We start from the raw sequence: 27,114 nt of genomic DNA on the forward strand, positions 1-27,114 counted from the left end.
GAGGGAAAGAGGGCCTCTAAAGAGACCTAAGGGTTTACATAGAGAGGTAGGTGTTCAGATGATGCAAGGGGTAAAGTGTGAAGGACTTGTGAGTGGAGCAGAAAGGAGTTGTGTTTTTATAAGCAAATCACCGAGCTATTTGTGGCTCAGATAGTGCTTTACAGCCACAGGCTTTCACAAGCTGCAGGACCGATCACTTTACTTAAGAGATGTATAAAGGTATTGACGCGTTGTGATGCATTGATCTAAAGCTCTGTTCACACTTGGTTTTAACATCTATATCAAGATGTGTTAGATGTGTTGCGGTTAACACTTGGCATTCCCATGGGTCTCCAGTGTATCTCCAGTGACCACTTACAACTGGGTGTTGTGACAGGAGGAAGGGTGTAGTTTCATAGGCACATGTTTAAAAGGTAATGAAGGAGGATAATGTATCCCTCCCCCCAACAATTAGCACTCAACACATCCAGACTGTGCTTTTTAACAGGGTGTTGTGATTGCTCATGGTTGTTAAATTTGACCAAAATATATGTATTTTTAAATTCTATCATTTTAAACAACCATGGCTCAAACAGAGAAGATATTTGGTTTAAATCTGTATTTTCCATCACGTCTTCACGGGAAATGCTAGCTAGCTAGCTAAGAAGTTTACTAGGTCTAGCAGATTCATTTACTTTGTTAAACCTAGAAAAAAGTTTCTGGGTCATTCTACAGAAATATCCATTTTTGTGTCCCTAGCGTTTACAGATATATTACACTTAAATTAGGGTATTACAGTTTGTTTATGTTTTAAAATAAAACAATATGTTATTTCTAACAATTACACCTTCTTGAGTCATCAATTTAACAATATTGTTTTTTAAATCAGTTATCTAGAATTCCAAGCACCTCAGAAATGCATGTCCCCACAGTCATATGTAAAGGGTGAGTGCCATATTTTAAAGTAAAAAATATGCTTTTCCGCAATTTTAACTGCAATAATCTATATATGACTATGAAATGTGTGAATTAAATGACAAAGAAAACAAATGCCAAATAAATATTATAAAATATATGATGAAAGTTGTTGTCCCTAGGAGTCGTGTCACTGGATAGCATAACAAAAAATCTCTTATGTTAAAATACAAATCACACTGATGACATCACTTGACTTCCTTTTACTTATTTTCAGAAGATCTATGAAGAAAAGCACATGGTAAGTCCACTGTGTCTTTTCAGTTATCAGAAATTTTCTCATTTAGCTCATGATTTCATGTGAAGCTTAGTCGAAGTCACAGGTGTGACCTTTTAACTTTATTCTAAGGTAATTGTGAAAAAATAGAATACAAATGGATTAAATTATATTTTAGTGGATATTCCATGATTGACAACTTATGGTTTAATGCTGTGTAGCAGGCATTTTGTAAAACGCATTTTTCATTAAAAATGTCACGGGTGTTACTGTCTCTGGGGTTACCTTTCTTATGTGTAACACCAATGAGGATTGGCAACACCAGTGACACCTATTGATAGATAGAAAAGTGGACGTTTCTGTAGAAATACCCTTCTACATCTAGATCTGTACTTAGTATTTGTGAGGTCAGACACTGACTGTTGTATGAGAGGGCCTGGCTCGCAATCTCTGTTAGTTCATCCCAAAGGTGATTGATGGGGTTGAGGTCAGAGCTCTGTGTGGGCCAGTCAAGTTCTTCTACACCAAATTCACCCAGCCATACCTTTATGGACTTTGTTTTGTGCCCTGGTGCACAAAACAAAGTCCATAAAGGTATGGCTGGGTGAATTTGGTGTAGAAGAACTGGCTGGAACAGAAAAGGGTCTTCCACAAACTGTTCCCACAAATTTGGAAGCATACAGTTGTCCAAAATGTCTTGGTCTGCTGAAGCATTAAGATTTCCCTTCACTGGAACTAAGGGGTCCAGGCCAACCCCTGCAGAACAACCCCATAGCATTATCCCTCCTCCACTAAACTTTACAGCTGGCACAATGCAATCAGGCAGGTAACGTTCTCCTGGCATTCGCCAAACCCAGACCCATCCATCAGACTGCCAGATAGACAGGCGTGATTCATCACTCCACAGAATATATTTCCACTGCTCCAGGGTCCAGTGGCAGTGTGCTTTACACCACTCCATTCATTGCTTGGCATTGTGCTTGGTGATGTAAGGATCGCATGCAACTGCTTGGCCATGGAAACCCCTGTCATGAAGCTCCAGGCACACAATTTCTGTGCTCTGCAGTTATTGATACCACTCACAGTTGATCAAGGAATATCTAGAAGGGAAGAAATTTCACAAACTGACTGCAAGAAATAGTGGCATCCTATTGCAGTTCCATAATTGAATTCACTGAGCTCTTTAGAATGACCCATTCTTTCACAAATGTTTGTAAAGGCAGACTGCATGGCTAGGTGCTTGATTCTATATATCTATGGCAATGGGACTGAATGAAACACCTGAATTCAATGATTAAGAGGTGTGTTCCAGTACTTTTGCCCATATAGTATATATCTAACTAAGGTTAGCAGGAGTTCTGTTTTGGACTGAAGAGTCCAGTTTTGAGCTCCATGGTCCAGTGCTCTGTTAGTACTGCCAACCGGATGCTAAAATGTCTGGTTGAGTTTTGAGAATCAGCCAGATACTTCACTATTCTTGGTTAACCAACTGCATCATTATAATCGTGAATATTTCTGTCAATAGGGAGATCAATATCAACAGTTTGAAGTGTTCAAGATGAGAATGTTTCTCATATTAATATAATAATAATTTAATGATGCATTCCTAGTGTAACACATCCTTAATGCTAATAATAGTATAAAACATTTATCATATTATGGGTCAGGTAGTATGAGCGGTGCATCCCCCCTAAGTGGAGATGAAACCTTCACCACTGTGTCACTCACATTTACCATGTCAGAACTTCTTGTTGTAAATTGTTGTTTATGTAAATGTACTGGCTGTTACAACACATTTATACCGCATGGACTGCTAACACAACTTATAAACAGACCACAGAAACCACAGAGCTGCTTTGTGCCACTAATGTATTCATGCAGTTGATTAGTGGTCCTTTGATGCTGTCGGGATGCACTGGAGCGCTTCAGTATCCACACATCAAACGTTATGTGGTCATACGTGTGCCTGACCACGTCCAAAGGTGCTTTGAGTGAATGGATTACAATGCATCTATAAGACACATTGTACTTAGGGTTGTCCTCTTTTAATCAGATCACAAGATTCATGTTATTGATGGGTGTGAACAGAGTAAAGGAGTAAATTTAGCTGCACTGATTTCAGAATGTCAGAACCGATTATGATAAAATTCAATCAAGTGTGCATTGTTTTCTCTCAAACTGTAAACAAAACATAACAAAACAAAAAAGCTTCCTGTCTCATTTGTGTGTGCAGAGTTTTTTGTAATTAATTCCACCAAATTGTGGTCAAAATTCATGAGGATATTTCCCTATTGCTGATGCCAGACATGCCAGTTTTGTACATTTTAAATACATGTCAAATACATTGCCATTCATGCCAAAATACATTCCAAACACTGAAATGAATTTTAGATTATATTGCTGTATTAACCAAATATATTTTAAAATACATTTCTTTTAAAATGTAAGGGGAAATATTACATATAGAAATGTACCATACAAAAATAAATGTATGTAAATGTAATTATCAAATATATTTGAAAATGTATGAAAAAAGCCAAAATATATGTCTAATGTAGTTTACTCTTTGGAATATCTTTTGAAATGAGTTTGTATTTCAGTATCTTCATTTTAAATATTAGCCACTGAGCCTTTAATGTGGCAAAAGCAAGTGTTGTATATATTGATACACTAAAAATGCCGTTCAATGATTTGATTTCTTGTTTATTTGAAACACATTTATACATACATCTTACTGCATACAATCAATGGTTAATGCAAAGTACAATGCAAAACACAGAAGTCAGTATGATTTAGCTATATCTGTAAACTTTGTTGAAAGTACTTACCATCGCAACAATACAATACTAAATATAAATAAATGCATTTAAAAAATATATTTAATAAATAATTTTTGGCCATTTTTATATATTGCAAAAATATACTTGGTAAATACATTTTTCCATATGGGCTCCTAGTCCTTCAAATAGTTTCAACATGTTATGTGCAGTCTGATAACCTGAACACACAAAGATGTGAAAAGCCATTCTGATTATATGTTAAAACCCTGCAGTTCATTAGATTCCGATCTCAGTTTGGTCTCCCATTTTAATGGCCTTTGTAATTGCCATCATTTTTTACAGCCTGCTCGTCTCCTAACCTCTGTTGTTTGGGTTCATAGTGGTGCAATGACACAGTGAGAAGAGATCAGATGATAAAGAATTAGATTAGTGGAACACAATGATGAGAACAAACATCAGCAACTCTAATTTGATTCATTCCAACCAAAGTAGGCCTACAGTGGCCCTGAAAAGTATTTGGAAGCTTTAACCACTGATAATATATTAGAGTTCTTAGGGTTACTTCATAAAATGTTTAACTGCTGGTAGACTCTGTGTGGAGAAATTAAAGCTGAAGGATTCCACCAGACTGCACTAAGGCTAGTGTAAAGCACAGAAATGTCAAAGTTTGGAACAGTTTTTCCTACAATGATGTTGGCGAGCTTGTGTTCAATAAAGGGATCATGAACTCAGAAGCACTTCCATGTCTGTGCATATCTTTTCAATAAGGATTAGAGATAAGTATAAGATTTTTCCCCTGAACTATTGCATCACAGAAAAATCAGTAGAGTGTTGTCCAGGCTCTTGTCATTATAAGTGCATGAATTATGAACAGGGATTCAGAGGGACCTGGTTCACATGATGAACATATGTCATGAAACATTCACACAGCAGACGCCAAGGTTTTATTACAGGCTGTGCATTGTTTGAGTGCAGTCCTTAAAGCAAATTAATTCATAATGTGGTTACATAAACTTGTTTCACGGCAGATTGCATGGCTTACTCATTCTAACACATTTACATATCAGCACTCTTGCAAATGAACTCATCAAGCATTATGGAGCGCCAGCCTCAAGTGAACCATTCTCAACATGCGCAATAAACAGAGTAATGCAATACTACAAGTTTGTCCAGACCTTTTGCCCAGAAAAGGACTGGATTTTACAGATGCTGATCTTCTAGATTAAACATAGCAGTTTCGGGAAAAATCAGAGGGGGTTTCCAACTGGCCATCTTTCAGTCTTTTTGTAGTAAATCACATTGTAGGTTTCGCATTACAGGTTTGTATTCTTTTACACCGATGCAGTACATAGATCATGGGTCTTATATATAAATATAAATATATATATATATATATATATATATATATATATATATATACAGGTGAAACCCCCTCCTCACCATGCTCAAGCAACCTCATTTGAGTTGAACCAGTCACCATGGGAAGAGTGGAGGCAGTAGATATCATCAACACACTGAGCTGTGAACTATCACGATGATTAGCACTTCACCCACACACACAGAAAAATTACATCAATTTTTTTCAGTACTAAGCATGCGCACCAAGGATCACTGTCTGGGTATGTGATAAGATCATACTGGATTAACGGAATTATATATCTATATATGTGCAAAAGTCAGAGGCCCCCGTTCATGAATAATATCCAGTGACCATAACTATTAAGGATTTCTTTTTCAGGAGATATTTCTGAGGAGACTAGATACCATATATATACCTTAACATTTTTATTTTTTTGTATAGAACCATCTACAGCAGGGGTGTCCAATCCTGGTCCTTAAGATCTATCACCCTGGAGAGATCAAATCCAGCTCACCTGGCTCTAAAGTTCAGATGCCCCTAAAGACCGTCATTATCTGGTTCAGGTGTGCTAAATTAAGGTTGGAGCCAAACTCTGCAGGGTGGCAGATCTCCAGAACCAGAATTCGGCACCCTTTATATACATTCTCCATGAATCTGAAGAACCATTTCACCATGCAAAGAGCCATTTAATCATGCAAATGGTTCTTTGAGTGTTCATGGTTCTATAGAGAACTATTTTCTTTACTGAAGAACCCTTGAAGAACCAACAGAGCATCCTTTAAAGGAATAAGGCTTGCAAATGTGAGCGGTGTATTTGCCTGTCTGTCCCTCACACCAGCTTGGTATTGATCTAAATGTCCTGTGGGTGCTAAGTCAAGGGACACTGCAGTGGCCATTCTGTTGACTGGCTGTGTTCAGCATACTGATGTCAGTGAGTGCACTGGAAATTGTACTGACCAACTCAGCAGGGTACACATGCAAAACACATGCAAGCAGTCCTGCGGTCATGTATTCCCCTATAAACAGTGGCTGCTAAACCTGGGCCTGAAGTGTGCAGGCAAGACCATTACACAATGCATCAGATACAGAACATCAGAGCAAAGCAGAACTTACTGTGTGTAGAAAATTGCAGCAAAGTCATATGAAAACTTGCTAACAGAGAGAGTGAATGTCAGACATTTGGGTGAGTTCAGGGATTATTATAGTTTGTTTATGTGCCACAGGCTTGGCAGGAAGTGCAGGAATGCATCCCATCTAATTTGGGCTGTTACTGTTTAAGGAGAGATTGTGAGCCATTTGTCTTTTTAAGTGTATTAAAAGATCCATGAGAATTTCAGTTGAAAGGCAAAGGATTGGCAAAGCCAACTTTCAATAAAGTAAATGGCCCAGAAACACAACTCGGACCAAAGGCTCGTTCATGTTATTGGTTCTCCAGATCACAAACGAAGTGGACAAGGTACAGAGTCCTGACAGAAACTGCTGTAACCTCCTGCATGTTGCACTATAAAGGAAGGAAATGTAATCATGCAATTTCTGCTCATAACAGGAGGGTAATGTCATTACTGTTGCAACAAAACCTTTTATTTCTAAAATTACACTTTACAGCAGAAGCAAGAAATGCCTCATGTTAATGTAAACACATTTTCCATTTCACACATAAAGGACAGCTGACCTTTTCAAACAGTGAAAAAAAAAAATAAGGCTCTTACATGACGTGATAAAATGGAGTAAAGACCTTACAACATTTCTCTTTCATCACCAAAACTACTAATGTAGGTCTTCCCAGAAAGGCAATCTTGCCCTAGTTCTCTAGTCCCTCTAGAGCACCCTGGCGTCAAGACCAATCGATTCAAGGACACATCTTTAATAACATCCGTTAGGAGGTATTCAGTGGCTTAATGACACTGCTGCTGCAGACAGGGGTCAACGCTGGGCTTGTGATTTCAAAAACATTACAAAGAAAAGAAAATTTGGAATTAAATCTCTGTGATTCTGTAAATGTGGATTCACATAAAACAATTCAACAGCAAATATTTCATCAAAGGATATTCAGCTGTCTTAAAATTGATACCTGTGGGTGACCACCATTTTTCACTATAGCTTGTTTTACCATTTTGAAAGGCCCCCTTGAGACAGATGCTAGTGAGATTTGACCATAACACCCAAGCACCCTATAGAGCTATAACATCATAACCATTATTAAAGGAATACAGCCATGCTTTTCATCTCAAATGCCTTTAATTCCATGGGTTAACAAAATATAAACTACAATACAAATTCACCATAAAAATAAAATAACTCTGCTGCTGTGCATGCAAACAGCAGAAATACAACTTTAATCATTTTATTTTTAACAAATGAACAAACACAATAGGACACCAAGACACACTGGAAATTAATGGAAAGACTGGTTTGCATAGATAAAACAAAAGGAAAACATCTGATGAACAGTGGTGAAACTAAAGAAGTTTCTGTAATGCCTTTCCACTGCCGACACCAAAAAGCTTTTAGTCATCAAATAGACCTCAGACCTCTGTAAATACAATTAATATTAAACCACTTGGAAGTGGAAGGTGTCTGTTTATTCACTCTACTTTGAACCTATATTGTTGTTAAAAGTACTCTTAGCTTCTAAATTTTGCTCAGCGTGAGAATAATGTATGGGGATCTATATTAAATCATGGTGGTTTAATCATCTCGTGGTCCATCATTAAAATAATCCTAACCAAATACAAACAACATAGCTTGACATGACTCACACTACACATTATGCTATAGGGCAATATCTGACAGTCAGCCCTTACAGCCCAATGTTCCTCATACAACTGCCTACACTCTTAAAAATAAAGGTTCTTAAATAGTTCTTGGCCTGGCTGTAGAAAAACTTATCTGGAGGTCCTTTAAACTTTAAAGAAGTTCTTTACATCTGCACATCTCATTTAATTCACTGAAAGGTTCTTTGGGGAATCAAAAGTTGTTCTTCTATGGCATCTCCTTAAAGAACCTTAAATTTAAGAGTGTGGACAGAGAAGCCTGGAACCAGTTCTTGAACACGACTCCACACCCTTTGGTTCCACTGTGAAAGTGAACTGGACAAACCACTGTGGACAGAACTTTTCAGTGAACTGTCAACTGCAAGCCTTCACAGCACCATAAAACACTGTATAATCCAACAGTTAATATAGTGCATTTAAAACTATTTAAATATCTAGTCCATAAATCCTCTGTCAATTTTATAGCCTATTCATGTAAAAAATATGCTCAGTGAGAGACAAACATGACACAGGAAACATAAATGATCTTGGGAGTTCATTTTCAGAAAACACAAGCATACAATGGGGGGATTCTTCTGTGCTAGTGACCACCATCTTTTTGGGTCAAGTTGCTCAGTCCAAAAACAAACCATTCCACACAAACAGTTTTACAATCATTAGCTTTCTTTATAGAAATCAAACCAAAAACCTCTGTAAGTACTGAATCCCCTGAAGCATGTCTTCACTTCCTCTACTCACATGATTTCATTCAGACTCAACAACACATTCCATTCCATTCTTTAAAGAGCAGCACAAAATTTTAACTATTTTAGTAGCATTTCAAGCATTTAGGGGTTATTGCACATCTCACATAAGGACATATTGCTGTTTATTTGTGTCAGGTCATTGGAAAATGGGCATTGTTTTACTGAAGAAAAATGCCAAGTGATGTCTGTCTCCCTCTCATGACTTTCTCCTAATTCCTTTTAGTTATTTAAAGTACAGTAGATCATTGCAGGGAGGTCTTTTACACTATGACACAATGGAACAGAATCCACAAGCACACTGCCATCCGCTTACACAATCAAATAATAATAATAATAGTACTCTGTGCAAAAATTATCATAACATCTATTCAGTAATAGAGGTAAAGCCATTTGACTAAAACCTAGACATTGTCTTGCAGACCAGAACAACTGTAAAAACCACATAGATTAGAACTCTAATATACAGTGTATGTGATGATGCTGATGAAAGAAACAAAAACTTCCCAAAATGCCACTATTTAATGCCTCTCTGATGAAATCTAAGTCCATTTTGGGTTGGACAACAAACAGATTTCATCTCAAACAGCAAACTGTGTTCAGCGGACTGTAAATACACAGGTTAAGGCAAACTCTATCAATCAAAAATCGTACACACAAAGTATACTCGTGCCTTTCTAATAGGTAGACCTATTAGATCTTTGTGCCTGTTAAGTTTGAAATTTTGCCCCGAGCCTCTGTCTGCATTCTAACAACACCTATTTGACCATAACCACCAAAAGTTCCTTCCATCCACTCAAAAATGAAAGCTGCATTTACAAAAAATGTACAAAACAAAGAAGATACAGTGGCCCTTGCAGAACACGTGGAGCTGCAAAAGTTCCTCTTCCATCTCTTTAATGACAGGACAATATAATTTGCAAGCAATTATAAAAATAAATAATAACAACAAATACAATCTCGCCTCCTTGTCTTACTGCAATAATTGCTATTCTACGTCACCACACAATCAGGTCTCATTTGCTCTAACTGTGAGCTGATAGGGTCTCTATTGGTAATGAGTAGTAATGATGTGCGTACTGTGATCTCCCATAATTGCTAAGCAAGACCTCTTTGCCAAGGCATCTATCATATATAATGTGTGGAAAGCAACACTGCTCAATTAGCACTAATGCTACAGCATTAACACTTAAGACGACACACAATGCAACAGGTATTTACAAAGACTAAAACATATCACTGCTGAGTGATGCTCCACAGGCAAACATGCCACACAAAGACAGTAGTCATCCTTGAAAAGCAGGAGAAAATAAATAAGATTAATAATATTTTCCTTTTGGTTTTATCGCATAAAAATAAAGTTAGCTTTTTTTGTTTTAAATATTGAACCTGAATAAACAGGAACTACACCTGAATGCTGCTGGAAGGGTGAAAGGTTCTCACAGTATAAATGTGTTTAGTCTGAGGTATGCAACCGGTACAAATCTAGGAAATCAGAGAGGGGTCTCAAGTTTGAATGTAATTGACTGTGTGCACAAGGCATTGCTACTTCCTTCTCATCATCCCATTTCTGACTTCACACATTATTGGTCAACTATCATAAAAAAAATTCATTTTGACCACAGGCTGTGAACTCAAACTCACAAACTCACAAACAAAAGCCCTCTATTTATTTCTCAATGATTGGCAGGCTACAGAATGCAGCAGGCCTACTGCATATATCCCCAAACCTTTACCTTTATCCTAACTGCTCATGACCAAAACACATACAATATATGTCCAAAAGTATCCAGAAACCCCTTCTAATTAATGAATAAGCTATTGTAAGAACCAATTTTTAGCATAGGCCTTCAATAGGATGAAGCGCCGAGCAGCTGCATATGAGCCTAAGGTCACTGATGCCCAATGCTAAGCGTCCCCAGCATTAGGTTGTGGAGCAGTGAAACTGCATTCTATGGAGTGATGAAGCTCTCTATAGTGATGAAACACCATCAGCTCCACCTTTGGGATGAGTTGGAGTGGCGACTGAATCATCCAACATCATCACCTGACCTATTGAGTCTCAATGCAATCAAATTCTCACAATGTTACAACATGTAATGTAATGTCTGACCAGAGGAGTTGGGGGAGAGGGAAAATTATCTATTAAAAAGTAAGAAACGTTGGATGAGCAGGTGTCTACAAACTTTTGGACATATAGTGTAGCTTGGGAGATCCTGAACAACTCTAAAGTGCATATACCTAAACAATCAGAACCAGAATGCTTTCAAATGCACCATGAAGTTGGCACATTGTGCACTGGTCAACATATGGTCAAAGTTTAAGAGACAGCAGCAAAGAAAGGAGACGAATTTGAAAACCTCGCCTTGTGATAGCAACATCTGGAAGGGTCTGGAAGAGTGAAGGTGTAAGTCGTGGAGGTCAGATAAACCAGCTGCCACACTCTTCTCCTGTGAGTCGTGTATAAATGACTAGCCCTCTCTAGAAAGCGTGGGTTTCTTATACTTGGCTTGAGAGTAGCCTATATTATTATTATTACAAGCGTATACGTATATAGGTATTTTTCTCTATAGCATCTAAAGCTTAAGTCATGCGTAAAAGGGACAGCTTCTCTGCACTTTGCTCATGGCCTGTGTTTCCATGTTACATAAGAGAACAACTGCGCTGTGAAACCTAAAAAGACACACTCATTGCCAGCCCTCCTCACCGCCATTTCACATTTCAACACCACCACACCAAACACACGCCAGAAACATCCAACAGAATTACCCTAAAGCAAGCCTAGGATCTCCTACACGGCCTCTACAACGCTTTAAGACGGAATGGCAGCCCGTTACACAGTTTAAGAGCCAGTCAGTGCGGTGAACTCGCATATGAACATCACCAGACAAGTGCATAATTCTGAATGAATTAACGTACACAGACACACACACGTTAGCGCGCTAGCTAAATGAAGTGGATCCAACCATTCTCCCACTCGCGGGGAGGGGAGATTTTGAACCTGTGGCGCCTCACTTTGTAATTATCCCCGCCGTTGTTGTCCCAAAACTCGTGGCCGTCCACGAGGTACTTGATGGCGAACTGCAGAGTGCCGCCTGCCTCCAGAAAAGTCGGGGTGACGATCTTGAAGGAGAACTTGTCCGTGAGCCCGTCGTTCGAGTGCGGCACGTAGGAGGCCGGCGCGTCCACGAAAGTGGACCAGTTGTTGAGCGTGTACCTCAGCCCCACGCTCTTCTCGAAGGCCATGTTGAGCACCCTCACCAGCCCGGAGAGGCAGAACTCGTCGGCGTCCACACGTTCCAGCGACACCTTGAGCTCCTTCACCCGCTCGATGAAGTCCGCCGACGCGCCCGGGTTGGTGAACAGCAGCTCCATGAAGACGGACTGCGCCGAGCCGCTCGACGCCTCGAAGTTGTTCAGGTGCAGCGCCCTGGCCTTCCTGAACTTGTCCATCACGCGCTCGGGTATCTCAGGCACGTCGGCGTCGTCGAAGTGCTTGACGGAGATGAGCTCCAGGCCGAGCGAGTCGGCGAACCTCACCTTCTTTTGGCTGTTGGGGCTCCGGCTGCGCGCTATCTCCAGCCTGGCTCTCTCCGCGGGGCTCGGCAGCGACTTGCATCTTCGCCTCTGTGTGGGGCTCTGCGGCGGCGGCTTCAGGAACGACTCGCGCCCCCGCGGCCTCTCGTCCACCACGCGTGTCTCCAACGGCTCGCACTCGCCGTTCACCATCTCCTCCTCCTCCTCGCCTTCGGCCTTCTCTCCGTCCCCGTCATCCATCTTCTGAGTCGTGGCCAAGCTGCCGAACAGACCGGCTATGCAGCTGTAATTTCTCGGGATGCAGTTTTTCGGAGGTAGCATGACCGCGGCAGGACAAACAGACTCGGCGTCCATAAACAAAACACAGTCCGGAGGAAAATGCACTGCCCAGTCGGAGAGGAGAGCCCGCTCAGGTGTCCGTGTCACTTCACTGCATGTTCCTGCCTCTGTGTGTCTGAGCCACTGCGGATTTCTGATCTAGCCCGCTCTTCTGTTTTTTTCCTCCCTTTTTCTCCTCCAGCAGCTGATGTTGCAGAAGCAGTGTACTAACGGTCATGGGGGACACACCCCCTTGGAACACCACTTAGGCTGCGACGACGTGCAGATCGGACCAAAATATTGCTGAAGAGCGCACGGGGATCCCTGCCTTTCATACCTGCAGCGCATCCCTCAAGGAGACGGGCTCGTGCCGGTAGTCACGTTAGCAGCAGGTGGCAGTAAAACCAGAACCGGATCCGTCTGAGCGCATCCGGAGTCTGTGCGGTTTCACGTTTTACCAAAAATAAACCTGCCAAACAGAACCAAGGTCACTTACAACTGAGACACTGGCCAACCTACAAGACAATTGTTTTAATAATAGCTGATATAACCTGATAATTAGGGGGTGCGAAAATAAAGATTAAATCAAGGAAGTACAATCAAGGAAGTGAAACAATAGCACAGAAGGAGATTGTAAGACGAAAGTCAGAGCTCTACTTTTAATAGTAATGCAGCGTATTTATCCTTCTCTGACTTCAAAAGATTACAGATTGAAAAAAAATAATGTAAACCAGCGATGTTCGACTCGTGAACGAATCGTTTCTTGAAACGATTCTTTTAGTGAATCAGTCGAACCGATTCACAGGTCCATTTGAATCGAACTTTTTTGTAGTATCCGCGCAGTATCTGTGTAGGCTGGCAGCTCGAACACTAATCTTTCAAAATCCAACCTCATTTACTTTGCTTGTCTGCATGTTCGTTCTGTAGACCAGGCCCTGATGCACACCTGGTGCTACTAATGAACTATTTAACAAGCCCTTACTGAGGTGAACTGAAGGTGAAGCAGTAGGGACAATACAACATGAAGGACACGATTGAGAATAACAGTATTTGTGAGTTGTAGTGGATATCAGACATACTCACTGAATCAGATGCCATTGTATACGTTTCTGTTTCTAATCCAGACATTCAGACTCGTAAATGATTCTGTTTCATTGCCTTTCCCATTAGATGTTTTTTCCCCATACCGTGTCTTATTTGGCTGACTTCATGGCCTCCCTTTGCCAGTCTGTTGCGAACCCCTCCAAAACTGCTGCTACTTAAATGACACACTATTGTATGTTTTCTACACAGTAAAAATTGTAACTTTGAAATTTAGTTCATGTGGTAACAAGCAAATTAATAATTTTATTCAACTCCAATAAATACTATGAATGAAATGCTGGTTCATTCAAATTTAATAAAACTAGTTTAGTTTCTTGTTTCCACATAAAGTATTTTTTAGGTTAAACTGACAAACCATTTTTACAGTGTATTTGTTTTGCACACATACACTATATGTTGTGTAAATTTGTATTAATTCTTTTTTTTGTTTGTTAATGAATGAGAATACGGTTGTCTTGACTTGTGAATCAATAAATAGTTCACTTCGATTCACGAACAGCTCTAAAGAATCGGTTCGATAAACTGAATACACTTGCAGTTCTGAGGCCCCGCCCCTCCTTCTTCTCTGAAACGTCACGCTCTAGCGCGCGTTGTTTCCCATGGGTTGCCGTAGCAACCGCGCGTTACACTCCCCGTGGAGAGCTTGTGTGAAACAACGAGATAAATATTTCAGCACTGCTGGCTCCTGTTAAACTACATGCAACGACCTCTGGCAGCAATACGAAGCTTTTGGGTTACGGAAGTTTAAAATGTCACTCTCGTGAACTTTAAAGGTGAGTGGGGTGGTGTGGTTTTTGTGAAAACTTTGCTACCGTAACAGCGCCTGTTAAACTAACAGCTAACGTTAACAGTTACTTCGTTTTCTACGAGATTTAGTCAGCTGTAATTAAGGTGCTGTTGTGTAGTGAAACCCAAGTGAAGAAGTTCCACGAGTGTTTTACAAACACGGCGCTCAAGATTTTGGTCCAGAAGTGAAGAGGAGAAACATTTCTACATTCTCGACGAGTTTTGGTCCAGCGACGACGATATCGTGTTGCGTTTAAAACTCATCTAGCTAATTATTATTCTGTGATATTTAGTATAGGAAATTAAACAACGATTCACACAGCGGTGCCAACATGTAGGTGAGCACACTGCTGTGTCCCACTTCTCTGTCTGTCTGTATCTCTCTCTCCCCCACCACTTTGTTTTGAAAAGGATTCTATTTAACTCCAAAAAGGGTTTTTCTGTTGTTACAACTTTGACAATGTAACAACAGCATAAGCCCCTTTGGTGTAATATAGAACTGTATACAGCACATTCTCCATCAATCTCAAGAACCATTTCCCATGCAAAGAAGCATTTAAGCATGCAAATGGTTCTTTGAGCATTATGGTTCTATATAGCACCATTGTCACTGATTTCTTTTTTTTACATTCCAATACCCAGTAATACCAAGGTAAGTATCCCCATACCACTGCTGATAGGGATATCCAAAACCAGAATCCAGTAAAGTAAGGTGTTATTATGTACATATAAAATGCTTTTGGTAATTTTATGTTTTCATTCTTCACAGATTTAATTCCATAGTAATATCTGCGTAATGAATAACCCCAAGTCATGTGAATCGGGATGTACTGATGATGACAAAAATGATTCTTTGGAAGACCTGGAGTGGAACGACTGCAAGTCTCCTGACAGGAAACATGTGAATGTGCTGCTGGACATCAGTGAGGAATACACCCTCAAAGAGCAGGATCCGTATGAGTCTCAGAGTCAAGGCTGGGAAGAGGCTGTGAGTAATCAGCTTGCTTCTTCAAACTTCCTCCTCAGAAGCGGCCTTAAAATGTGGTGGAGGCATTTGGCTAAGCTTTGAACTGAATTGCTTTATACAGTGGCAAACATTAAAGCTGGCAAGGAAACAAACCACTACTACAATAATGCTGATTTCTTGTAGCGCCCCTGTGCGATGGTAGTAGTATGTTAGTGCTAAGCTAATGGCAGTTCATATAAATATGGCTGTTCTACATTAAACGCAGATATTTGAAACTTGTAAAATACATTCCGTGTTTAACTTCAGGCTTGTAAATAACATGTAGGTGTGTATGTAGATGCTTGAAATAAGACTGGCATAAGATTTTGTGTAATTAATCCAATTACTTAAGTTGTTCAGTTAAAACTTGTGTACTGTATTTTGCATTGACAGATCAAAGGATGGGGTCGGTCTGCCCCACTTGCTTGCTTGTTTCAAGCACAGAGAAAAGGGAGAAAAGTCAAACCAGAAGTTATAGATTCCCATTGCCTTCTCTGTGCTGATCTGAAAGACCTGAAGCTCTCAGAGCTCCCTGACTGTGCTGGCACCTCCTCTGAATCATCCTGTGTGATTGCTGAGGAGTCTTTGAAGAGCACCATTCCTGCCTCCCTGGAGCTTCTAAAAAGAGCCCCCAGCAACAGTTCATCATCTTCCTCAGAAGAGGAATCATCTGATTTCAGTAAAGGTGAACAGTGCATACACAACAAACCTCTGCCTTACCACCTTCAGCCTAACGCTCAGTGCCCATTTCTGAAAGACAGAGGTGCAGGAAAGGTTGCACTCATTGGCAGCCTTCTTGTATTGCCCCCTGTAAAACCACCTACACCAGCAAATTCAAGGAGTTCCATTTTATTAAAGAGAAGAGAGGCTCGTGATATGTGTCCAGCAGAGGAGGAGATTAATTCAGTTGCTGTGTGTGGTACTACAGGACCAGTCACTGTTGGTGAGAAAGTGGGCACTGATGGAGACAGAGAGAAAGCAGTTGTCATCCCTTATTGCAGCTCAGCTGTAGACATCTGCCAAGGATCCCTTACCTCTAAGCACGAGCCAGGCCAGCACCAGTATCATCTGTTGTCCATCGCTGTCTCCAAGAAGGCTCATCTGCTACCTCAGGCCACATCCCTCCTGGGACGAAACCTCAGGCAGGATGAACTGACCAGATCACCTCTCAGACACAACTCTGGGCACAGACCATATTTGGGCTTCAAGGCTAAGAGTATGAAAAAGGCGGAGCCTGAGCTTCCAATGCTCTTAGGCACTAGAGTGGCAATACCAGTCTCTGCTCAGCGCTAACTGTAAATGTGTTGCATTACTGACCACTGTATGTTAAGATGACCTGATGTGGACTGAACTATTCATACAATGCAAAACACACTATTATATGTCATGATAAATGGGGAATACAGTGTCTTGAGCATTTATGCCCCAGAGCTTTTAAAAAGAGTATTTTGGAAATCATCAATAGTACGGTTGTAACAATGCCTTGTGACATCGTGATATCACGATGCAAAAAACGTGACTGTGTACATCACAGGGATTCAACAGTGCATTTTGAGAATGACCATTTAATTACTTATGCCATCTAATACAGTCCAATTGTTTGAACACCAGAGTTGGCAAAAAGTCAACACCAATTAACTACTGACTTCACTGTGTTTGTATGTCTCAATCCTCACACATCTCAGTTCTGGGGAAAAAAGTCATCATTCGTCCTCATTCAGATGGTTTAGGATATCATGAGAACAAATCTTGTATCACAATTCAACTGATTTATTAATGATATGATTAGCCAGGTCAGTATGTTTCATACTTACACCGCAAGGTACTTACATGAAACCTAGTGGCAGTGGTTTAATTCAGAGAGGTACATAGTAAATAAGATAGAATGTAGTGAACCCTGAGAATTTGGGCTGGAGTTCTGGGCAGTTTCTGTTTGGGCTAGAAGGTTAGACTCCCAGTTTTGATGAAAGGTGGTAAGACTGACAGGGAACTGAGTAACAGAAAGGACATCAATGTGAAACCTTTGTAATGGGAAACTGAAGGTAGAGATGGGAAATGTTATGTTGGTAGGAGGGGCTTCAGGCATGATCCTCCCCCAAAATTCAGTGATTTTATAACTCCATTTAATGTTAGCTGGGACACAGTCTCAGTCTCATCAGTAGAAGTTCCTTTAAAGTGTACAAATTATGTAAGAAATGGACAACAAAAGGTGGTTGAAAGCCTTGCTTTCAGTGTTCTGCGCACAGTGTTTGTAGTTTTAATGCCCATGACTGCCCAAGAGAGCTTTTCCAGTTACCCAGCAACTGAGCTGCCTACAAAGGCTGCTCACTGTCAGGGGGCCTCAGGCTGATGTGGAGCACACATGCCTTAGTAGTGAACTTCCAGCAACTGCAGATATTGTATAATCATGTCAATGTCATGAGGCATTTACAAATTCAAGCCTTGCAGAAACACTGTTTAGAACAATGTGTCACATTCCATTTGGAGCAGGTTACACTTTTTTAATAAAGGCAAAGTGCCCCTTTCATGGAGAGAGAATAGAGATATAAGCTGCTTACTAAATTGAAACCTAAAGGGAACAGCTTTCATATACAGTGTTATTACTGACTTTTTTAACTTCTAATGTTCACCAACTCATTCCTTTGCACTTTATTAAAAAATGAATACTGAATTTGTTACTAAGATAGCAAAGTTAAATACTTAATTTAAATAAAATTCTTATTCATAATTTTAAGTCTTCCTACCACTCCATACCCAATTACGTTTGAAGCAGTCACATTTATTACATGAAACTGCAGACATAAATTAGATACAGACAACCCACATGCAATTAACACTTTAATTCTCTCAATAGCACTTTATTTTGAGCATCTGCTGCAGCATAGCCTAAACAACAGAAGAACATAGTCAGGGTTAAATTGGTATGCCTTACCAAACCCTCAAGAATGCACATAACTTAAGACATATCAATATTAGGGATAAAAAAAAACAAAACAAAAACAAAACTGAAATTCAACTTAAGAGACATTCTTGGCACAAACAAGACTGCATGCACACTCTACTTAAAACCAGAGTGTAAGTTGACAATTTCAAGTAATCTATAGCAATACATTTTCTTATTCCTGCTAGCATTTTTGCTAAGTTCAAGAAATCTAGTATATTAAGTTGCTGGATTGGCAGATCTAAATGTTAAATACAATGGATAAATGCAAATGTCTCCATTGGCTGAGCATGGAAAAAACGTTTTGGTTACACTGCTGAGGAGCACTCGTCATACATGGGCACAGTGTCATTTACATTCTGCAGCTAGTAAAAGTCAAATTCAATGAATGATAGGGACACACTGGCCAAAAACTGGCAAAGCATACAAAATAACATATATAGAAATAAGTTGAGCCTAAAGCAGGCAACAATATTCCGTGCAATATGGTAAATAAATGAGAGAAATAAATACACTTATGGTTACACAATGTTAATATTGTCAATTAAAAAAAAAAATTAAAGCAGCGAGGCATTGTACCTTTACATCATCAAATGTATACATGGTCACTTTACTTAATACTTAAATTAAGGCACCAACAAAAACCTAAACATGGTTAAATTTTAAATGAACTATGCTTAAAGGTGACTAAGTACACATTCAGTGAAAAATGAAACATGCTTCCGATAAAATATTAAAGGTTTCATTTTACTGTAAACAATTGCGATTTGCATGTTAATTACTCACAGTACAGAATGCAAATCATAGTTCAAGAGCATTAAGTGAGCTCAACTGTTAAAGGAAACATAACATTTGCAACATGCATAAATATGCATTCATTAAGATATCCTGATTTGCAGATGTTTGAAACGTGATTCAATATTATATACTGTAACAGTCAATACAAAATATCTGCATGAACTTTAGTGAACCAAGAGCACAGTTTACTCACAGTGACAGTTTGCTGGGTCTAGACCATTAGACACTTAATGTAAAATCTGCACATACAGAAGACTAAGTAACAACTCAAGGCAAAAGAAAACAATGTGCACAAGGCGAAAAAGGGCCCCTACAGACCATATAAGCAATATCAAACGAGAAAATATGCCTATTTCACAAGATATCTGTTATCAAGATTGTAACAAATGTACGTCATTTCTATTCAGTAATTTCAGATTTGCGCCACATCGAAGAATTACCACGACTATTTAGTAGCACCATCAGACCATCTAAAATGTTACACACTCTCCTACTGAGAGGTTGATAACCGACTAATGAGAGTAAACAAAACGTTCATTAAGGACAATATAAATTAGAGTAGTACACTGATGTGCAAATAAAAAGTAATCACGCTGAAGTGCAGTCAACTAATGACGGCTAAATGATAAAGTGCAGCTAAAGTCTACTTTGAATAGCGCTTTAGATTTTGACCAACACACATTACTCATTGTGGAATGACTTGAGATGCTGAATAACTACAAGCAAGCTCAATTCTCACAAGCGCCACGTCCGCCAGACAGAGCTCTTTAGGTGATGAGTGTTTGGGAGAATTATCTGCTGACACTCAGCTTCTCTGAGAGGCAAGTCACCAGAAACAGCTTCTTCACAATGTAGCCTAAATCTCACCCGCCACAGGGGAGCTGCAAAAGCAGAGCGCTCAGCTGTTGGGTTTCTCCGATGGCTGAAACAGAGAGAAGAAGTCTTCGCTGGTTTGGGTTTCCACCGAGCTGAAATGGGACTCCATGTTCCAAGCAATGTCTGCAGACAGGAAATCATCCATGACCGTCTGAGTCTCATTGCTGGTTAGAAAAAGGTTGCCCAGACTGGAGGAGCTGGAGACTGTTTGGGTCTCGGTGCTGCTAAGCCTGACCTGACCTTCATGGGAACAAGACAATGGCAGAGGAAGAGGAGGCCTGGTGTCTGTCTGGGTCTCTGTGTCAGAAGACTCAGTGCTCATGTTAAAACTGGAATGTCTCAGGATGCTGCCGAGTGGCATATGGCCACCAGGATCAAGCAAGAAGTTAAGGTCTGTTTGGGTTTGAGTATCAAACATTTCTAGCTCCAGATCATTTGACTGCACCCTGGCGCCAACATCGCTTTGGTGGCTATCACCAAGGAGTAAGAAATCTGTTTGTGTCTCGATATCGAGGAGCTCTAGGGGAGTCTCTGAGCTTAGGCCTCCCAAAGCACTCTCATCAGTCTGAGTCTGAATATGGGTTGCGTTGAGGAAATCCTCAAAATCAAAGTCAATGCCAGTGTGTTGTTCTTGCACCGGAACCAGGCTTGACCCACAGCTTGGAGTTCCACTCGCCATGCTGTCAGAAAGGATGTTCTCAAGGTCACTCAAAAGAGTCATGGTCTGAGTCTGATTGTCAGCTACCGTGTTCTGGTGCAGAATGTCTCTCTGGGACCCAAAGCACAAGGACGGAGCAGTTCTGTCCTCAAAAAGCTCTGGCTCCGTGCTCATGGGATCAAGTCCATTTGTAGTGAAAGGTCCATCAGTTAGTGCGGTCTGTGTAGATACACTGAGCATATCAGTGTCAAAAAGGTCTGTGCACATTATAGCTTGGTCCATCTGGGTCCTATTCAACGGGGCTGCTGTGCTGCAGCTTGTTTGCGTTTCTCTTGTTATGTTAAAAGAGGGAAAGGGCAGCTGACTGAGCGTGTCAGTTTGTGCCCCAATGGAAGATGTAACTTTGGCCCTCAAGGGGAACGTCTGGGTTTGGACGCTGACAGGCAGCTGGATCTGAGCGCTCACGCTAATGTCAGTCTGAGAGCAAGAGGACACCGAGGCTTCACCTATGGGGGTGATCGTGACAGATCCCTTGCTGAGGTATGAGATATCAGTTTGAATGTTTGTTGAGGTGCTTTTATTTCTGGATCCCAAGTCATTAACTGGCTCACCTACTGAGACCAAACTCTCCAGATTAACTTGGATTCCTGTACTGATGGCGTCCAGGCTCGACCTGGAAGCAGGCATTGTTTCTTTAAAACTCACAGTTTTAGTGTTAAGAGCGGGCACCACTGCCCCAAGTGACTGAGGCAACAGGTGCACAGTGCTTACGGAGCCCTGTGCATCTACAGCCAAGACCACAGACCTCAAGGCACTGCTCTCTGCTGGAGGGAGAAGAACAGGCAAGTGTGCAAGCTGAATCACAGGAACGTTGACCAAAGCAACTTTGGGTTTGGGCAGGAGAAGCTTTTGAACGTTTTTAGTGTGGATGGGATTGTGTCGTGGTGAATCTGGAGTTTGGGAGGCTCCTTCAGTAGGGACTGCTCCTTCTGTTAGTTCCTTATCAGCATCTGCCATTTCATATGTTTGATCACTGGGCCTAACTTTCGTTGTGCTGCTTGACAGTCTCTCCATTTTCCTTTTCTTGACAGGTGGATATCTAGAACAAGTACATAAAATACATTAAACAAAGAGTGAGATGCAGGCTACCATGCTAATTAGGCTACAGTGTTGGAGTGCAATCAAAGCAACTGGAATAGTACATTTAAAATTGTTGTGCATTTATGGCTGTACAGACAGATGACAAATTGAAGAAAAAAACAAAAAAACAAAAAACAAAACAACAAGCATCTTAGTAAGGTGTTGGGCCATCATGAGGCACCACAACAGTTTCAGCGTGGCTTGGCAAAGGTTCTACAGGTCTCTGGAACTGTGCTAGAGGGATAAAACAACATTCTTCCAAAAGATATTCCCTCAACTGGTATTTTGATGATGGCGGAGTGTGCTGTTTGGTCCAAAATCCTTATATTTTTAACGGTCCTGAGATCCACAAATGAGTGTGGAGGCCTTAGCATATGATTTACATCATTTTCATACTCATCAAACCATTCAGTGACCCTTTGTGCCCTGTAGGCAGTGGCTTTGTCATCCTGGAGGAGACCACTCTCATCAGTTTAGAAAAGTTTCATTATAGGTTCAATGTGATCGGTAAAAAAAATTTAGTACCTATCTGCAGCAATTCATAACTCTAAGGAGAGATGCAGACCCAAACCATGCCAGCTAAACGCCCCCCCAGCAGCATATCAGACACACCAGACCGCTTCACTGTAGGGGTCAAGAATTCAGGACAGTACTGTTCTACTGGTGTATGCCTAATATGCACTCTCCCACTTGTGGAAAATATGGTGAAAGATGACTCACCATATCACTTTTTTCCCCCACCCATCTGTAGATCAGTGCTGTTTTTGCACCACTTAACTCTCAAACTGTGCATTCATCTTTGTAATGAGGAGTTTATGCACTGCAACCGTAATATAATTTGTCCTCTCTATGTAGTTGTGGACTGCCCGTTCTTGCTGTAACAGTACGATCGTATCCTGCACTGACATTCTCAGTAACCTGAGCACCAGTTTCTCTTCTGTTTTTTCACACAAACGCACAACACACAAGCATCAATCACTGAATGTGCAACTACAAACATAAGGTCTTTCCTGTGGATTTAAATGCAAATGTCACTTTAGTGTTCAGTCACTACTGAAACACTAGCCAGTTGAGCAGATCCTGCTGCCTGTACCCAAGTAAAGTCCCCAAAAGATCTTTCACTCTTGCCATCTTGATCCAAAATGGAACTTAACCAGGCCTGCTCAGCATTTTTATACAAGCCACAGAGCAAAACAGGATGCTGACTGCTTAATTTTATCATTAAGTACATTTTTCTCAAAGCGTCTATACTTGTTATGTTTCTCCTCTAATTTATTCAGATGTTTCCTGTAATTTGTCACCTGTATGTGTGTATGTACTAAAAAACCCACTAAGGCAAACAATTTTATGTGATCGACTACTACACATGAAATGTTTTAAACTATTAATAGAAAAACACAATAAAGGAATACACATACCTGTGCTCTTTGGGAACCTCGTGGCCTGTTCTATAGATGTGTGACAAGAGTGCTGCCCTACTTGCATATGGACATCCACATGTACAGCTGTATGTCCTTCCACAGTCTTCTATATGCCTCCTCAGGTCCCATTCTGTGCTGTACCCATTGCTGCATTTCACGCATTTGTGCTTCTTCTCTGCGTGCATCTTCATGAAATGCTAGCCCACATAAAACATCAACAAAACATTACTGCTTTATTTTGAGGCTCTGCCAGACACATAACAAAAGTTAGGTCATTAAGTTGACCATATACGTGTCGCTTTGGTCATGAGACATACAGAAAACACGTCACTTTAGTCTGATTACCTGCTTAACCAGGGCAAACTGAGAGAAGGGTCTGTTTGGTCCTCTTGGACAGCCCTCTATTGGACAGCAGTAGAGCTTCTGTGAACCTTTTATATCCTTCCTTACAGTAGGGTTGACCAGACCCTCCTAAAAAGAAAACACAGTTATAAGAAGCTAACCAACCTCAAGAGCTGCAAATACGTGGCCAAGAGGGAAGATCAGACACACCGTAACAAAGCATGAAGCAATAATTTTATTAGGGTCACTTCTCTGTAAAAAATGTTGGTGCTGTAGGCGACATGTGTCCGTGACTCAGCAACCAACCTACCCAGCAGCAACCAAGTATTAATGCGAGTATGTGGTGCTGCTCTCAAATGAACATGCTTATGTAAGTCACTTCAGAGGGCATCAGATGGTATCCATTCCCCACATCATACACTGTTATGGAGTAATCATGTCCCCCTAAATCATGATAAACTGAATAAAACAACATGGATGGCCCTCGAATCAAATCACAAATAATAACTGGGATTTTTAGACCAACAATTCTATGACAAGAAGCAACATCGGTCAGTTCTGTTTGTAGAGCTATGCATGCGTAAAAAAAAACAGAGGGCTGAATGCAGAGTCCCATGCTGAAACTGAACTGTGTGAAAAAGGCACTGCGCCAAGTAGCGCCGGTCTTACGTAACTGAAGCAGGTGTGCAGGTAATTAGCATAAGAATTCAGTAGTTCTGAACAGAGTAGTGAACATTTTGTGCAGCCACAACACATTATCTCTCTCTGGACAGTGGCATAATTGCTATTGCCAACTAAGTGTACAAACTCAGTGAGGACCATAATTATCCAACAGCATAAATTAACCTTTTGGAGAAAAAAAAAATCATTCAAACCATCAAAACTAACAAGTTATAGTTAAATATCTTGGACCCATGGGTTAACATTCAGGCAACGTCTGTGTCACATTAAGGGCAGGTCACTGGGAACTCAGCAGTTATTTTGCCATTTATTTGTCCCAAAGGAAACATGAAGTAGAAGACAGAAGTCTTCTTTTGTTTCTGTCAACCCACTTCTGCCAGGAGAAGAGGCATGCTGAGAGGACCAGAGAGGAGAGTGTAAACAGGAGAAACTGAGCTGGATATGCAGCAGTAGATAAACACCCTGAAGGAGAAAACTGCTTCAGAGCCACTATGGACACCAGGTTACAGAGTGCAACTTGTAAAAACTGCAACCATAGGCTCTCTGCATCAATAATCCTTGATGCATTAGCATCCACGCCTCTCCTATACTGTACTGCCGACCAGGGTTATGTTACTCATTCTGTCAGCCCCTCAAGCAAGGGTGAATATCCAAAGAGGTCTCCTCCAGCGCTGCTCCATCACCAGACTGACACTCTGCCCCACTCAACTGTCTCAAATAACCAGATTAGGCATGTTCATTGCCTCTTTGTTGTCTTGGACAGACTGATCTCCTTTCACACAAAGGCAAGAACACAGACAAACAAACAAACAGAGGTAATTTTAGAAGAACAGTCTACTGGAAAATCAAATTTACAAAAAAACTTTCCCTCCTTATGTCAAATGTTGTTGTTTGGCTTATATATATGGTGTCCAAAGTTTGCTTCTGTAGTTTTGCAGTGGTGCTACGAAGCCAATATAAAAATAATTTAGGTGACACAACACGCCTTGCGATGGACTGGTGACCTGTCCAGGGTGTTTCCTGCCTTCTGCCCAATGACTGCTGAGATAGGCTTCAGACAGCAAACACATCTTGGCCCATGAACTATCCTTGGCATAAGTAAAAATACATGCAAGTTGGATTTTTAAGTGAACCATTCATTTAACTTGGAGCAGAGGTTACCAATACTAGTCCTAGGACCCCATGCTCTGTACCTTTTTGGGTTTTCCTTACTGTAACACACTTGGCCAAGCAGATCAGGAGGTTGTTAGTTAGCAGATGAGTTTAATAAGGTGTGCTTAATGGGGGAAGGCACAAAAATGTGCAGAGTGTGGGGTCCTGAGCACTAGGATTGAGAACCATTTACTATAAAGCAGTGGATGAAGTTTAATGTGTATCACAGATCTGAAAGCAGCACCACATACATTTAAAAAGATGCATCAATCCATGTCAGAAGCATGTGAAGAGGCTGGATTTGTTTGTGTTGAACAATATTTATCCTGGCTAACACATCCAGAAGAGCTGGCTGCACATACAGGACAGCAGCAATGGCGATAGAGAAATACAATCCAACACAACTACGACCACTGCAGTGCAACGATTAGGCTGCAGCTGACTTTATCAAAGTGGTAGCAGAACAGAGGATTTAGTTTGTGGAGCTAGCATGCCCATCCAGCCAATATGCTTTTAGATCCTAGTGGCACACCGGCAAGCTGGACTGGTTATTGTTAATTCTTTCCATTCACTAGTAATCACAAACATCCATATAACATTAGCAAAATAAGATTAACTTTAACTGAACTGATGCAAGATGCGATGCTGTGTGGTCAGGTTGCCATGTATGGACACACATGCTAGTGTTCGCAATGCGGACCACACTGCCTGAAGATGACAACTAGCCTTGTGCTTAACACTTTATAACACAGCAAAAGACGCCACCAACGCTAAATTACTAAGTTGGAATATTCGAATATCAAAAAAACATTAGTAATTGTTTATAAAGCTAACTGTCAGTGATAAGGGCTGCTAGCTAGCTTATCCAACTCCCAAAAACAACAACACTGTTAAACGCAGCTAGCTAACTAGGAGACCGAAGTTGACATCATATTCGCCAGCCTCTTCCAATTTTGCCGTTCCACCTTAAATGTCACAGCAGTTACTCTCTGGCGCCTGAGGTGCCAAAATGTGACTGGCACAGCATTTAAGGTGGAACGGGAAAATACAAAGAAGCTGGCGAATAAGAAGCTGACTTCGGCTTCGTTAACAAACTGACTACTAAGTCCGTCATCAACACAGTCTGAAAATGACAAAAATGCGAGCCATATGCGGAGTACAGTACTCTCTGTAGCAGAATTAACGCTACATACAGTCATTGGTTTAGACCAGCTGAAAGGCTGACAGCTCGTTAGCTTAGCTAGCACTGTTACCTTCACTCTGTGCGACTTGACCAGATGCATGTTGAGAGCCGGAGTGTTGGGGAGGATTTTCCCACATCCTTCAACCGTACAGAGGATATTGGTCCGCACTTCTTTGGTGAGCTCTGTGATGGAGGGTTTAATGATCTCCCGGGGCTGACACGGGGGCTCCTCGTCGCATCTCTGGCTGCTGGGACGCGGACCTGACTCGTCCGCTGCGGGGGCGGCGGCCATGTTTCAGTGGAAAAGCGAGCAGCAGCCTTTAGCGCACCTTTTAAAGCGAGC

The 27,114-nt window shown here is 40.9% G+C and overlaps 3 protein-coding genes across 3 annotated transcripts; 1 reads left to right on the forward strand and 2 right to left on the reverse strand.

Moving 5' to 3' along the window:
* Positions 1-7,530: 7,530 nt before the first annotated feature.
* LOC118818127 (protein phosphatase 1 regulatory subunit 3E) lies at positions 7,531-13,111 on the reverse strand. The gene has a single exon (XM_036585274.1). The coding sequence runs from the start codon at positions 12,717-12,719 to the stop codon at positions 11,775-11,777; it is 945 nt and encodes a 314-aa protein (XP_036441167.1). The 5' UTR covers positions 12,720-13,111; the 3' UTR covers positions 7,531-11,774.
* Positions 13,112-14,432: 1,321 nt separating this feature from the next.
* si:ch73-103b9.2 (uncharacterized protein LOC100150067 homolog) lies at positions 14,433-18,114 on the forward strand. The gene is made up of 3 exons (XM_036585273.1): positions 14,433-14,560; positions 15,343-15,561; positions 15,973-18,114. Exons 2-3 carry the CDS (start codon positions 15,370-15,372, stop codon positions 16,870-16,872), a joined length of 1,092 nt encoding a protein of 363 aa, XP_036441166.1. The 5' UTR covers positions 14,433-14,560; positions 15,343-15,369; the 3' UTR covers positions 16,873-18,114.
* Positions 18,115-18,404: 290 nt separating this feature from the next.
* On the reverse strand, positions 18,405-27,064 carry atmin (ATM interactor). The gene is made up of 4 exons (XM_036585537.1): positions 26,842-27,064; positions 23,759-23,884; positions 23,411-23,610; positions 18,405-21,951 (listed from the first exon to the last, which is right to left on the reverse strand). Exons 1-4 carry the CDS (start codon positions 27,061-27,063, stop codon positions 20,217-20,219), a joined length of 2,283 nt encoding a protein of 760 aa, XP_036441430.1. The 5' UTR covers position 27,064; the 3' UTR covers positions 18,405-20,216.
* Positions 27,065-27,114: the final 50 nt, after the last annotated feature.

This window comes from Colossoma macropomum, unplaced genomic scaffold (genome assembly GCF_904425465.1).
Source record: "Colossoma macropomum unplaced genomic scaffold, Colossoma_macropomum, whole genome shotgun sequence".
Classification (NCBI taxonomy): domain Eukaryota; kingdom Metazoa; phylum Chordata; class Actinopteri; order Characiformes; family Serrasalmidae; genus Colossoma; species Colossoma macropomum.